Here is a 14,706-nt window from a genome sequence, read left to right as displayed (position 1 = left end):
TAAATATACAATACTCTTTATTATAAATTTTAGAGTCACTGGACTCTCACAGAATGCCTTTGCTCAACCCTTGCATCTGTAGCCAATTTACGGCATTGCAATGGACAGATGAATAGGAATGTTGTTCTGTCATGAATGTTGGTTGATAATTTGTTTTTGTTAATGAGTAAAATGAAAGTAAAATGACAGAAATATGTTGGGGCTTCACTCATACAGTACTCCAATTTTGATGGCTCCAATAATTTTCAAATACTGGACAAGTATGTCCTTAATTTTTTTTGTGCTATTTACAGTGTAACAACTGTAGAAATGAGACAGTTTAAAGCAGCAGTCCCCAATCTTTTAGGTACCTGGCATGCTTTTCATGGAAGACAGTTTTTCCACGGACCGCAGTAGGGGGTGTTGTGTGGCAGGGGAAGGGGATGGTTTCAGGGTAAATCAAGTGCAGTACATACAAGCTCACCTGCTGCTGTGCAGCCTGGTTCCTAACAGGCCCAGACCTGTACTGGTCCAGGACCCAGAGGTTGGGGAATCCTGCTTTAAAGTTTCACCTGCTTTATTAACATTTTCCTTATTACCTTCTTAAGTCTGGGCAGTTAGCAAACAATAAATCAAGCACTGATTTGTAGCATTTGCTGATTTATAAGGAGTAAATACTGTATCTTGCTGTGTATAATGTGCACCCATATTTTGGGTCAGGAAAAAAACTTTTGTCCTTTAATTCAATTATTTATTTATTTTTTTAAATGCATTTTATTGATTATACTATTACAGTTGTCCCTTTTTTTTCTCCCCTTCAATTCCCTCTGCCCTACCGCTCCCTCCCACCATCATTCCCCCCCTCTTTAGTTCATGTTCATGGATCATACACATAACTTCTTTGGCTTCTCCCTTTCCCATACTGTTCTTAACCTCTCCATCTCTATTTTGTACCTACCATTTATGCTTCTTATTCCCTGTACCTTTTCCCCCATTCATCCCCCTCCCCACTGATAACCCTCCATGTGATCTCTATTTCTGTCAATCTCTTGCTGTTCTAGATGTTTACTTAGTTCATTTTTGTTTTTTTTTAAGTTCAGTTGTTGATAGTTGTGAGATTGTTGGCATTTTACTATTTGTATGTTTGATCATCATCTTTTTCTTAGATAAGTCCCTTTAACATTTTACATAATAAGGGCTTAGTGATGATGAACTCCTTTAACTTAACCTTCTCTGGGAAGCACTTTGTCTGCCCTCCCATTCTAAATGATAGCTTTGCTGGATAGAGTCATCTTGGATGTAGGTGCTTGCCTTTCACAACTTGGAATACTTCTTTCTAGCCCCTTCCTGCCTGCAAGGTTTCTTTTGAGAAATCAGCTGATAGTCTTATGGGAACTCTTTTGTAGGTAACTCTCTCCTTTTCTCTTGCTGCTTTTAAGATTCTCTCCTTATCTTTATCTTGAGTAATGTAATGATGATGTACCTTGGTGTGTGCTTCCTTGGGTCCAGCTTCTATGGGACTCTATGAGCTTCCTCGATTTCCTAGAAGTCTGTTTCCTTTGTTTTTGTTACATAATGAAGGAGAATTTTATTATATTTTCAAATAAGTTTTCAATTTCTTGCGGTTGTTCTTCTCCTTCTGGCACCCCTATGATTCGGATGTTGGAATATTTAAAGGTGTCCCAGAGGTTCCTAAGCCTCTCCTCATTGTTTTTGAATTCTTGTTTCTTCACTCTGTTCCAGTTGAATATTTATTTCTTCCTTCTCCTCCAAATCATTGATTTTAGTCCCACTTTCCTTCCCTTCACTGTTGGTTCCCTGTACATTTTCCTTTATTTCACTTTTCACAGCCTTCACTTTTTCCTCTATTTTGTGACCATACTCAACCATTTCTGTGAGCATCCTGATTACCAGTGTTTTGAACTCTGCATCTGATAGGCTGTTTATCTCTTCATTGCTTAGTTGTATTTTTTTTGGAGCTTTGATGTATTCTTTCATTGGGCCATTTTTTTCTTGTCTCCGCACTCCTGTTATGTAGTAAGAGGTAGAGCCTTAGGTATTCGCCAGGGTGGAGCAACCAGTGTTTCTGTGTTGTGGCACTGTATGTGGGGAAGGGGTCCGAGAGGGAACAATGCTGCTTGCTCAGCTTTCAGTAGGCTTTCAGTCACTTTCCCTGCTACCCACAAGGAAATTGGACCCTGTCTGGGTTTGTGTACTTTCTAAGACCCTGTGAGTCTCTCCAATGAACTCTCCTGTGAGACTGGGAGTTTCTCCTGCTGCCTCAACCCCCACAGGTGTTTTCAGTCAGATGCTTTGAGGCTTTATTTCCCTGCACTGGAACCTGGGTTATGCAGTCTGTCTTGCTCCCCAGTTGTTCCTCCTGTTTTTTCTGCTTGCAAATATGGGCCCACCTGTTCCGCCAGCTGCCACCTTACCTGGTATGTCAACTGCTGCCTTGCCATGAGTCCTCTCCACTCTGGCTGCGCATCTCCACCCCTACTGGTCTGGATGAATGTTTCTTATTTAACTGCTTGGTTGTCAGACTTCCATACAGCTCAGTTTTTTGGTACTTGTGGTTATTTTTTGTTTTTAAATTTGTTGTTGTCCTTCTTTTGGTTGTGCAAGGAGGCAAAGTATATCTATCTATGCCTCCATTTTGGCTGGAAGTCCTGAATATTTATTTATTTATATTTAGATACTTGCATTTTTTATTATAAAGGAATTTTAGCATTTATTTTTGAACATATTGTACAAGAAATTTTATGTAACAAATTTATAAAATGAACAAATATGAGGCTCAAGAAATTTTATATACCAGTAACAAATTTATGATATATATGCATCATAGAAGGCCAAGAAATCTTTGTCACTGTCAATATCAGAAGTATCATCTTCTTCAATTTCTATATTACTGTATCTTCTGAAGAATCACTTTCCTCATCCCAGTAAATTTCATTGTCCTCAGTTTCATGCATAGCATTGCTGATGTCCCCTTTTCTTCTTGACACTGTTTCACAATCTTAGGATCCAATCACAAATGTGGGCGATGGATGCTTTCTTGATTCTACCCGTAGGTCTTAAATCATTACCAGCTGACTACATCCGTGATTTCCATTCTTTCTTCATTAGGGCCTTAAAGAGCTTGTTTACCCACATATCAAGAGGTTGCCGTTGGCAGGTTAGCCCACCAGGTATCATAGCAAGTTGGGTTTTCAAGTCCATTGAGATTGTTTTTGGACTTTGTGTAACATGGACTTTGAAGTGGTCAAAAACAAGCAAAGCTTTTTTTTTTTTTTCCTGCAGTAATCCACCAGGCCTTCATGATTAGACTTTGTACCAGTTTTTCATGCCTTCTTCATTCATCCATCTATTTTCACACATGTGGACAATAACTCCACTTGGAATCTTTTCTTTTGGAAATATTTTTCTTTTAAAGATGATCATAGGTGGTATCTTTGTCCCATCTGCACAACAGGCTAGAACAACAGTGAAATGTGTTTTCTCATGACCACTAGTTTTAACAGCCACAGCCTTTGCTCCCTTGATGTCCACAGTTCTATTGTGGATGTTATCAAATGTGAGTGGGGCCTCATGCATGTTAGGCAATTTGGGACAGCTTAAGGTTGTAAGTCTTTGAAAGATTGCTGACATAAGAATGAAATTCCAAAACTTGATTCCCAAAGGCTGCTGGAAGTCTTGAGCCAAGTTTCATTCGTGGCCTCGTGCTCAGACCTTCTCTCTTCATAAAGTTAAAGCACCATTTAAGTGTCCCTGAGAAATCATCACTGTTTTTTTCTCGTGCAATTCTTTTACCTACTTCTTGTACCATCTTGGTTGAAACAGAGATCCCAGTTTGACGCTGCTCCAGAATCCAGGTCTTCACCTCCTGCTCCACCTCCCACCACTTTGGAGGTTTCCCTCACATTGCCTTCTTCTGTCTTGGCTTCTGAAGAAGCTTTTCTTTCTGTTGTCTCCATAATCTGATGACACTCTCTGTGGGAGGAGGTCCGAAGTATCTCTTGGAAACTCTGTTGCTATGCTTTTTAGCATCTTTAATAACTTTTAGCTTAAAGCTTGCACTGTACGAAAACTGTTTTGACATTTTCCAAGGGGTTTTCCAATGATTTATCCTGCCTAAAGTGTGTGAAGAAAAATATTGTGCTGTTTACTCTGTGGTAATGAATTCAGGATCACCTATCTTATCAAGTGAATACCAATGGGCATCATGTACCTTATCAAGTGCGTTAACAGTCAGCATCATCTTACTCTGTGGATAACAATATATATATTTGGTTTATTTCATTGAATCATTTGCCGAAACTGCTTTCGTTGCAAGTTTGATGTAAGTTCAACAAAACCAATTATCACACTTCATGTTATTATTTTGTATATGGATATCGTTATTGCTTTGTAGAGTTACACTTATAATGCATAAGTATAAATAAAAGAATTTAAAACATTTATATAGATACAAATTAGTACTAGCTGTATATAATGTGCGTCCTTATTTTTTCCTAAAAAATTTGGGCAAAAAAGTGTACATTATACAGGGCAAAATACTGTACTTCCAGTGTGTCTCATTTCAGGCTATCCACATGATGTCACTGAACTTGATAGAGATGCAGTAGGCAGCAGCCTACCATTCTACAGTGTTTCCTCTATAACGATACAATAGACCAAAGTAACCTCATATGCATAGGTTTCAATTAAATAATGAAGAGTTTTGAGTATTTATTACTTTTGTTTTTGATATAATTTATCCTAAGTGTGTGTAATTTGAATTTTATTAGTAGCTATGTTTCACAGCTGGCTCACAAAATCCCTTGAAATTTAGTAATCAGCCCTTGCAAACCAGGAAGAGCCAGCTTGAGCACACCAGTGCATGTAAACCCTATAACTACCATGTAAATATGTAACTATGTCCCAGTCCTGGCCACTTTATCCCCAAAGTAAACACTGTCTTACCCCTTCCTCCCCAAAGTAACCTTATTCTGATTTCTCATACCATAAATTAGTTGTGTCTGTTTTGAAACTGTGTACAGTAAGTATTCTTTTCGGTCTGGCTTTTTTGTTCAACATGTGTAAAGACTCTTCTATGCTGTTGCATATATCTGAAGTTTGTTTATTTTCATCGATATATAGCATTATGCCACAGTTAATCTGTTTTACTGTTAATGGATATCTGAATTGCTGTTAGTTTGGAACTATTATTAGTAATGTTGCTTTGGGTAGTTTTATGCTCTCCTTTGGTGTAACGTGTGAGCATTTCTAGTGAGCATATACCTAGGAGTGGAATAGATGACTCATAGGATATGTATTGTTAAACTGTAGTAGATAACACCCAGTAGTTTTCCAAAGGGATTATACAGATTTCCACTGCTACCTGCAGAGTATGAAACTTCTTGTTGCTCTACATCCTCACCACATTTGATATTGCCTGTCTCTTGTGTTTGTAATCATATCTCATTGTGATTTAACCAGCATGTTAACTCTTACTGTGAATTACCTGATAATTTACGAGCTTGAAAGATCTTTCATGTGATTATTGGCCATTTGTATTATCAGTGATTTATTTGTAAGACATACTTTATTCTGTCCTTTATATGGTAAATCACTCCACAAATTCTCTGATGGCAGCTCATTTATAGCATTGGTTTTTGCTTTGACTTTGTTTTTTCCTCTTATTAGATTATAATCTAATCTAGTAGTTAGTTACTCACTGTTCTGTTCCTAATTGTTTTACTTATTTATGTATTGTGTTCCCTCACGTGACTGTGTGCCTCATGAGAGCAGGGATTTTTGTCTGTCTAGTTCGTAGTTATTTCTCAGTACTTGGAGTAGTATCTGCCACATAGTAAGTATTTGCACATATTGTTGAAAGAACACATATATTGAGAAAGATTGAAGAATGCTGTGGATTTATTATTTCAGTGTAACTGTATTTTGTATTAACACTCCAGTGCAGGGCACAGCACTGAAATTAGGAAAGCTCTATTTTGCATTTATCAACCTGTTTTTCTTTTGTGAAATAGTAAAGTGTTAGAGTGGTGTGCAGCTTAGAGATCTTGTCTAACTTTTCCTGTGTGTGCTGTGCACACTGGAGTAGGAGTAGTGCACAGTGTGCAGCAGGATGTCATTGTGTGCCAAGTGGTTGAAAGCACTGATTCTGGAACCAGACTGCTTAGGCTCTAGCTGTGTGTCCAGGAACAATTTACTTGACCTCTCTGTACTTCACTTTTCTCAGGTATGAGATGGAAATAATAAGAACCCCTACCTCATAGGACCTTTAAAATGGTTACATTAGGCACTGAGGACAGTGCCTGGCACAGAGTAGGCAGTGCTTAAGTGTTAGCTATAAGGTAACAGGAAAGTGGGGAACTAACACAGACATGATACAGAATGCAGATCACTTTTTTTAAAAAAGAGAAATGATGAGATATCCAAGAAATTTTGCATGTTCTTTGGGCTATTGAAACAGATGAATAAGTGGGCAAGTGGAGGCAGTAGCTTTATAGAAAGAACCAAAGGTCAACTATAAGTAAGCCTGTACATCCCTAGTTAGTAATAAAAATGACTGTGGGCCAGTAATTACTAACTAGTCTGAAATTCTGATGTTGGGTAGCTTACTACCTAACAAGAGAGATGACTCTTTTGTTCGACAGAAATCACTGTTAGAAACTTATTTTGATGATCTGAAATTTACCTCTGCTGTTGCTTTATATTAGTCCTGGTTCTTTCCTTTGGAGGAACATAGAATAAATAGAGGTAAACAGGTTAGTTGGTTGTGTGTTGCTTCATTAGTATTTTCTTCTGCAGCTTAAATATCTGTGGTATCTTTGGTCCTTTGGATGTGGCATGGCTTCAAACCCTTGATCATCCTCCATCCTTCTCTGGGTATAATTCACTTGTCAGTATTTCTCTTGAAATGCAAGATCTAGAGCTAGTGACTGACCACATTGTGCTTCATCTGCCAAAGATAAGAGGAACAAAAATAAAATGAAAAATAATTGGCCTTTTAGGCCAACTGGGTTGTTAATTGACTGTAGTATTGGGTTAGTTGCTAACTTTAGCACTATTCGTCTCGAATAGAATGATTAAATTACTAATGGAAGATCATTAACAAACCTTTCTTGATATGGGTAAATTCAGATATTAGTAAAAAGCTAAAATATTTTGCTTTAATAATAAAAAAATACATCAATATTTATGCTAAATGTCAAATTCTTTCCAATGTTGACCTTATTGTCAATGTGGAAATTTAAGCACAGAATTCTAAGATCATTTCAGTGACATCACAGTTAGTGTTACTAGTATAAACTGCACAAGTAATATCTAGGATGAGGTTAGCTTTATCGCCTGAAAAATGCTTCTTTTAGGTATTGTCGTTACTCCAGCATGTTGGTTAACTGCAACCTCAGTCACTTAATTTGAGACCCCTATTCCACTTCATCTAGTTGTTATGGAGGATAATTGTCACCCATTTTGTTGATTTCCCAATGTAAGCATATTAATTATTTATTTTTAGTTTTCCTAAATTAATTTTTTAAAAAATAACCTCACTATCACTATTTTTATTTGAAAAAGTCCCTTGAATCTTCTTTGGTCTTAATTTATATTCATGTCTCATCTTTACCTCTGAGGAACTTTGAATTCTAGGCCCGTAAATTGACTGGCTTATTCCCAAATTTCTGCGTCTGTGGATGGAGAAGCCTGTCCTTGAGTATTACAACAGGCTTTTATTTCTTTGCTTCTACTTTTCCATTCACCCATCTTTCCACACAGCAGCCAGAGGGCCATGTAAAAATGTAAAGCAGATCCTGTCATTCCCCTGCTCATCACATTTCAAAAATTTCCCATGCACTCAGAATAATAATTCCACACCCCTTCCCAGGGCCTCTGGGGGCCCAGGTGAGCTGGCCTCTGCCTGTCTTTATAACCTGTTCCTTCTAGCCACACTGACTACTCAGTGTTTTCATAGCATTTCACAGTTTATAATTCTGTGTGTTTTGGGTTTGTTTACTTGTTACTTATTTTCCCCACAAGATAGATACTCAATGAGGGAAGATAAATTATTTTCATTTGCTGATTTAAAACCTAATGCTTAATAAAATGTGCCAGGCATGGATGCTCACGTATTTATTGTTCTTAAAATCTTGTGATTTCGACTACTTTCAGATAACTGTCCAGCTGTTCCTTTTCCATGGCAGTGTTTGCAAGTCCTCCCTACCACTTGAATATTCATATTAAAATGGCTGTGTGCTTACATTTTTTTAATACTAATTTTTTGGTAAGTCTCAAATTACTGTGCCACTTGAAGGCTAGTTAAGTCCCAGATACATCAGTTTCTGTTGCATCTTTTAGTTGATTTATTTCTAGAAAGCTTTAGAATGATCACAGAGTGTTCCCAGTGATTTGTTTGAGTATGACTATAATACACACAGCCTTGGCCGTGTGTATTATAAAATATGATTCTAGGATGAGATTATTTTAAATTGGTTGATGTTATATATGTTATGTAGATATGTCAGAAATTTTGCTCCTTTTCATACTGGTGTCTGGCATCTGAAATATAATAATCTTGCTGAAAATTTAGTTTAATACTGTAGCCATGATGCTACCCATAAACAGTAAATGATTCATTTTTTGGTCAAATCACTAAGGTACTGTTTGGTGATTCACCTGGTGTCTTAAAGAACTAGAGCATCTGCCAAAGGGAGCCATTTAGTCCCTTCTCAGCTATGGTTTATCTCTGATGAAGTATGTGTGGTGGAAGAGGGTCATCCTGTTCTCTCTCTTCAATTAAGCTCAGGAAATTGACTTATTTTTTTTTTACTGTTTTCCACTTTTATTTTTGCATAAGGCAGTAATGGCGAGTCTGAAGTTCTGGGGAGGTGCTTGGCTCCGTCTGCTAAAGCAGCTCCAGTAGCTGAACTATCTCTGGCAACTAAGCATGTTTCATTTAAAGCTCTTCAAAGTTCAGTAAATCTTGGCAGAACCCCACAGAACTATAGCATATGCATTTTAAAAAAACACACCATATTATTAGATAAAGAATTTGGAGTAGGTATATTGCTTTAATGGTCTTAATAATACTGTTTAAAAAGGTCCTTTACCATTGTCATTTCAGTGACTTTATGGTGTGGCCCAAGGACTTTGCTAGGAAGAAACTGAATCCTGATGGGGTACTTACAGTAGCAGGGAAAAGGCTTTGTGAGATACAGTTCAGACCCAAATCTTTTCTTGTCTACATCCTGTTTCTTGAATGCTCTGGAGGATGTAATAGTTACACCACCACTCTTAAGCTTTAAGCTGGCTCAGCCAGGGGATCCAATGCTGTGGAAAGGGCATGGGTTTGGGGTGTCAGGGCAACCTGAGTTAAAATCTCTACTCTGATATTTAATAATTTTGAACTTGATTAAGTTATTTAATATTTTTTGAGTCTCAGTTCCATATTTGTAAAAAGTTAGGATAGTAATATTCACATTGTGGTTGTATTAAATTAGGTGATAAATGTGAGATTTCTTGCTGTGTAGTAGGTTTTCAGTAACTGAATTCTCTTTCTTTCTCTGCATTAATATTCTCAATATTTTCTGGCTGTGGTGGAAATCCCCTATATCCACCAATTCAGAGGTATTTTGCAAGGATCCTTTTAGTCTTACCTGTGGCGCTCCCCCCAGGAATGTAAGTTTGAAGACATGTATACTAAAGCAGGCCAGTTCATCTGTTCCTGGTGAATTGAAAAGGAGAGGATGGCATTTGGGTAATCAGAAAACACTATCTTAAAAGTAACCAAAAGTTATTTTTAAAATGTTTACATTATATTTTTATAGTTTAATGATGCTAATTAAAGTTACGTTGTTTTTGACCAGTACTTTTTTAAATACCTGTTCCCAGGGAAGGAAAAATACACAAGATGGTATGAGCGATGGTGAAATTCCAAAATTTGATGGTGCTGGATATGATAAGGATCTGGTGGAAGCCCTTGAGAGAGACATTGTGTCCAGGAATCCTAGCATTCATTGGTTAGTATCTTTTAAATTCTTAAATTAAAGTAGTGGAGAAATTAAATTACAGGTTGGCTTGGTATGAGTCTTCCCTTTTAACCATTTTCTCCTGTTTATGACTTCATCCATAATATGAGTGCATAGAATTGACAGGACAGTCCTTTTCTCAAAATATAACTAAGATACTTTACATGCTAATTTGATGTTGACATAACTGACAGAAGTTGTTAATTGAATAACATGTTCTAATTAATAACTGGAATGTTATTTGATCTGATAAAATTTTACGCAGTAAGAATTAAAATAATGTTCTTAATATCAAAATAATTACATAAGTAACAAAATTAAAAGAACTGGTATTGACCATCAGTCAAAGGTATTCTTGAATAAACATGAAACTTTGCTGTTCTTGCAAAGGGATGATATAGCAGATCTAGAAGAAGCTAAGAAGTTGCTAAGGGAAGCTGTTGTTCTTCCAATGTGGATGCCTGATTTCTTCAAAGGGATTAGAAGGCCATGGAAGGTGAGAATTTATTAAAATAATATAGGTATAAAAATGTGGCTTGCATGATAATGAAAGACAGCATTGTAGTTTCTATATGTGTTTACTAACACCAAAGGTTGGGGGAGGTTTGTATACACCCCAAATTTGTGGATTTGAATTTGTAGTTGAGTTGTGTAGCCTCTGCATGGCAGGAGAGGAATCTGGACTGTTGAAACTATAGTCTGTAGTCTTTAGTTATGTCACTTCCCTCAGGGTTGCTCAGTTAGAGATTAGCTTTAAGAATTTTCTAGATGTCTGTTTCTGTAAATAAGTTAACAAGCAAATTAAATAGTAATAGCACATAGTCTTAGAGAATAAGAGTTTGATCAAATAGATACCTTTCCAAAAGTTGGCATATTTCTCACTGATTATTTTGATCACTTCATCTAGACTTGGTATAAATCTCAGACATAGTCAGTTTCTTTTTAGTTTGCTTTCTGCCTTAGAGTTTAAAGCCTACCCAGAACAAGTTCCCCCTAAGTCCAGAGTTTTCCTGTTAGCATGTTGAAAAATCCTTTAAATAGCTGCTGCCCGAAATGTAGTTTGGTCTTAGCATAGGCAGAGTCTTCCTTTACTCTTACTGGTAGAGTGCAATAAAAGCATGATCTTACTTTGCTCTTCTGAATTAACTGGGAAGATCTGTTTCTCTTCTCCATGCCCATCTCAATCCTTGCTTGTTTACACAAAACTGGGGCACCCATAGCATTTTGATTGCCTTTCACAACTTAAATACTTTTAAAGACTGTTGTAGAGTTTGTTACCTAATTTGGGGGACATATTACCATACATTTTCCCTCTATTATACTTCTAAAGCAATATTTAAAAGAGAATAAGGTCTTAAAATAGGTATTTAAAGGAATTTTAAAATAGCTGGAGTAGTAGGTGTAACCTACCTTCATAAGGAGCCCTGTACGTTTTTAGCAGGAGGATGATTTGCAAATGTGGAAGATCTCCTTGGCAGCAGTGTAGAGGATAGATCGGAGATGGGCATGGATTGCATATAGGTGAGGAGTCGGGTCTGGAGGCTCTTGCAGTAGTCTAGCCCAAGGATGAGGACCTGCACTAAGGCATTTGTTATTTGGCTAGTGAGCAGATGGGTGAACTTATGAGAGATGTTTAAGAGGTTTGTGACAACATTATGGCTGATAGTTTATAGAGATAAAGGAGAGGGACAAATTTTATGCCTTGCCAGTTGCAGGCTTGAAGTGAAGGAGTATGCAGTTACTTCTAATACCTACTACCCAAAATTGGGCCTGGTTTTACAAGTTAAGGGCAGTTTTCTACAAGACTGCCCTACTTGATATGCCAGCTGCAAATGTGAGGGTCCTTGGTGGGGATCCCACTTCTGACCAGCTGGCTGTAAATTTGGGGCTTCTCACTACCCGCTCAGGTTCAGTAATTCTCTAGAATGATTCACAGAAATTAGGAAAGCATTATACTTAAGATTACAGTTTTAGTGTAGCAAAAGGAAGCCATTCAGAGTTAGCCAAAGGAAGAAATGCATAGGGCAAGATGTGGGAGGATGCTGGAACTAAAGCTTCTGTGTCCTCTCCCTGTGGAGCCAGATGCTTTACTCGCCTACTGCATGGATGTGTAACAATACATAGAGCGTTGCCAATAGGGAAGCTCACCTAAGCTTCACTGTCCAGTTTTTATTGGGGTTTTATTATATAGTCATAATTGATTGAATCATTGTCCATGAGTCTTAATCTCCAGTCCCCCCTTCCTCTCCCCAGAGCCTCCATCCTCTAATCACATGGTTGGTTTTTCTAGAAAGGCCAGCCCCCATGCTGAGTCACTCATTAGCATAAAATTTCAGGGTTCAGCATAGACAACAAAGACACTCCTGTCAGTTGGGAAATCCCAAGGATTTAGAGTTTTCCTCTCAGGAAATGTGGCAAAAGGCCAGCCAAATTATTTATTATGTAAGGTACAATGAACTGATTTTGGAAATTGAGAAAAGGAAAAGGTTTAAATAGAAACAAGATTAGATAATGCTCAGCAGGTAATTGGAGATAGAGGTCTGGAGCTTAGGAGAATGTTTGAGTTAAAATTGCTAGATATAAGTGGTGGTTGACAATAGGTGTGTAGATGAAATTGTTCAAGTTTTATAAAGGGAAAGGAGCACAAAAGACTTAGAATTGCTTTGGGAATGTCAAGGGCTGAGAGAAGAGGAGACCTAAACACACTGCAGATAGTCATGATGGAGAAGTAACAGGAAGGGGGAGTATCACAGAACCAACTCAGGGAGGAAGGGTTTCAGGAAGAAGGGACTGAATACCAAGTATCAGCAACATTAAAGGTCAGAGAGAAAGGAAGAACATTCTAGTTGAAAAGTGGCTGGTGGATTAGTAAATTAGATATTTTTAGTGAAGTAGTAGAGGCAGAAGGCAGATTGTAGCTCGGGAATAAGCAACAGTAAGCTTAAACCATTTCTTTAAGAAGGTTGGCTGAGAAGGCAAGGAGAGGTAGACAGTAGCTAGAGGATTTGTAGAGTTAAACAGAGGAATTTTTGAAAAGGAATGTATTTAAGTATGTTTATATACCAAGGGGAAAGGGCCAATAGAGAATGAACTAGAAGAAATAATCAAATGAGTAATGTTATGAGAAAGTCAAAGTATAAATACTGTGCAATATCTAATGTTGGAAAAGGAAGGAGACATTAGAAAGAGAAGTATGAACTTGGTTATAGCTGTGCCCATACCTTTGACTGATTTTGTAGTTTTCAAAATAGCATTCTCATGCACAGTTAAAGGCTCCTTACAAAACACAAAGTTTTTAATAAAACTAGTGTTTCAGATCCTGGTGATCCCTGTTTGTTCTGGGTGTCAACATTCTATAGCTAGGAAAGGATTTGGCCACTTTCTGAATTTAGTTTATGACACTTTGATGTGCACATAGTTTGTAATGTTTAAATTCCCAGCTTATTAAACTAAATCAACAAGTGGGTCAGAATTAATTTAAGATCACAAACTGCTGTGCTTCCGAGCTCCCATTAGAAATGGCTAGTGAATTAAGTGTTTAAGAATCCATTAGTGTTTGGAGTTTCTTTAGATAAATCCCCAGAAATTGAATTACCGGGTCATAAGGCAGTCCCAGTTTTAATTTTTGAGCTGTTTCCATACTGCTTTCCACAGTGGCTGCACCCACCAAGTCTGCATTCCCACCAACACTGCAAAAGGGTTCCCCTTTCTCCACATCCTTGCCAGCACTTGTTGTTTGTATCCGAAGAAACTCGAAACACTAATTCAAAAGGGCACAAGCTCCCCTATGTTCATTGCAGCATTATTTTACAATAGCCAAAATATAGAAGCAGCCCAAGTGTCCTTCAGTAGATGAGTGAATAAAACAACTGTGGGATATTTACACAATGGGATACTACTCAGCTGTAAAAAAGAAGAAAATTTTACCCTTGTGACAGCATGGGTGGACCTGGAGAACATTATGCTAAGTGAAATACGCCAGTCAGAGAAAGACAAATACCATATGATTTCACTCATATGTGGAGTCTAATGAACAAACTGAACTAACAAGCAAAATAGAGACAGACTCATAGATATAGAGCAGGCTGACAGCTCTGGGGGGCTGTGTTATGGGGTGGAGGGATCGAGCAAAAAGGAAAAAGGACTCATGGATATGGACAACAGTATGGTAACTGTGGGGGGGGGCGGGGGTATAAAGGGGATAAATGGTAATGGAAAAAATACAATACAATTTTTTAAAAAAAGAATCCTTTAATCTTCAAGGCAAGAGGATTAATGTTCTCAAATAATTTTTACTCCTTATTGATTTGTTTTTAAAGAATACCTTTCTTCTTATTTTTAAAGGTGAGAAATAACTAGTTTAGTTTTTAGTCTACATTTAGTGGCTCTTTCACCATATAGTAGTATTTTATGTAAGCTGTTACCTGGCACATTAAACTGATAAAATACTAGCTAATTTGATTATGCTTGAATTACCACTAGATTTTAGTTACTGTATTAACTGATAAATGGATCTTTATTGTTTATTAAATGTTGTATATTTTAAGTGCATTGTGGAAGATAGGTTTTTTGGTTTTATTTTCATTCTGTTTACACAAAACAGTCAGTCTTAAGTGGTATTTAAGCTTATGCATATTTATCCTCTGCCAGGTTTAGGAAAATTGGGGAGGTTCTTTCAAAATGTATCAGAGGATTC

General features: G+C 37.3%; 1 protein-coding gene across 2 annotated transcripts in view; it reads left to right on the top strand.

Moving 5' to 3' along the window:
* The window catches only part of KATNAL1 (katanin catalytic subunit A1 like 1), a 116,104-nt gene that overhangs the window by 79,316 nt on the left and 22,082 nt on the right, over window positions 1–14,706 (top strand). For both annotated transcript variants that reach the window (XM_045844827.1, XM_045844828.1), the window contains 2 exons: window positions 9,874–10,001; window positions 10,401–10,506. In XM_045844827.1, coding sequence (XP_045700783.1) covers window positions 9,874–10,001; window positions 10,401–10,506 — 234 coding nt within the window. The remainder of the gene's footprint in view (window positions 1–9,873; window positions 10,002–10,400; window positions 10,507–14,706) is intronic.

Source organism: Phyllostomus hastatus, unplaced genomic scaffold, assembly GCF_019186645.2.
Source record: "Phyllostomus hastatus isolate PE091 unplaced genomic scaffold, TTU_PhHast_1.1 phas_contig_41, whole genome shotgun sequence".
In the NCBI taxonomy this organism is placed as follows: Eukaryota; Metazoa; Chordata; class Mammalia; order Chiroptera; family Phyllostomidae; genus Phyllostomus; species Phyllostomus hastatus.
The sequence above is the reverse complement of the archived record's forward strand: the minus strand, read 5'-3'. Positions and strand labels throughout refer to the sequence as shown.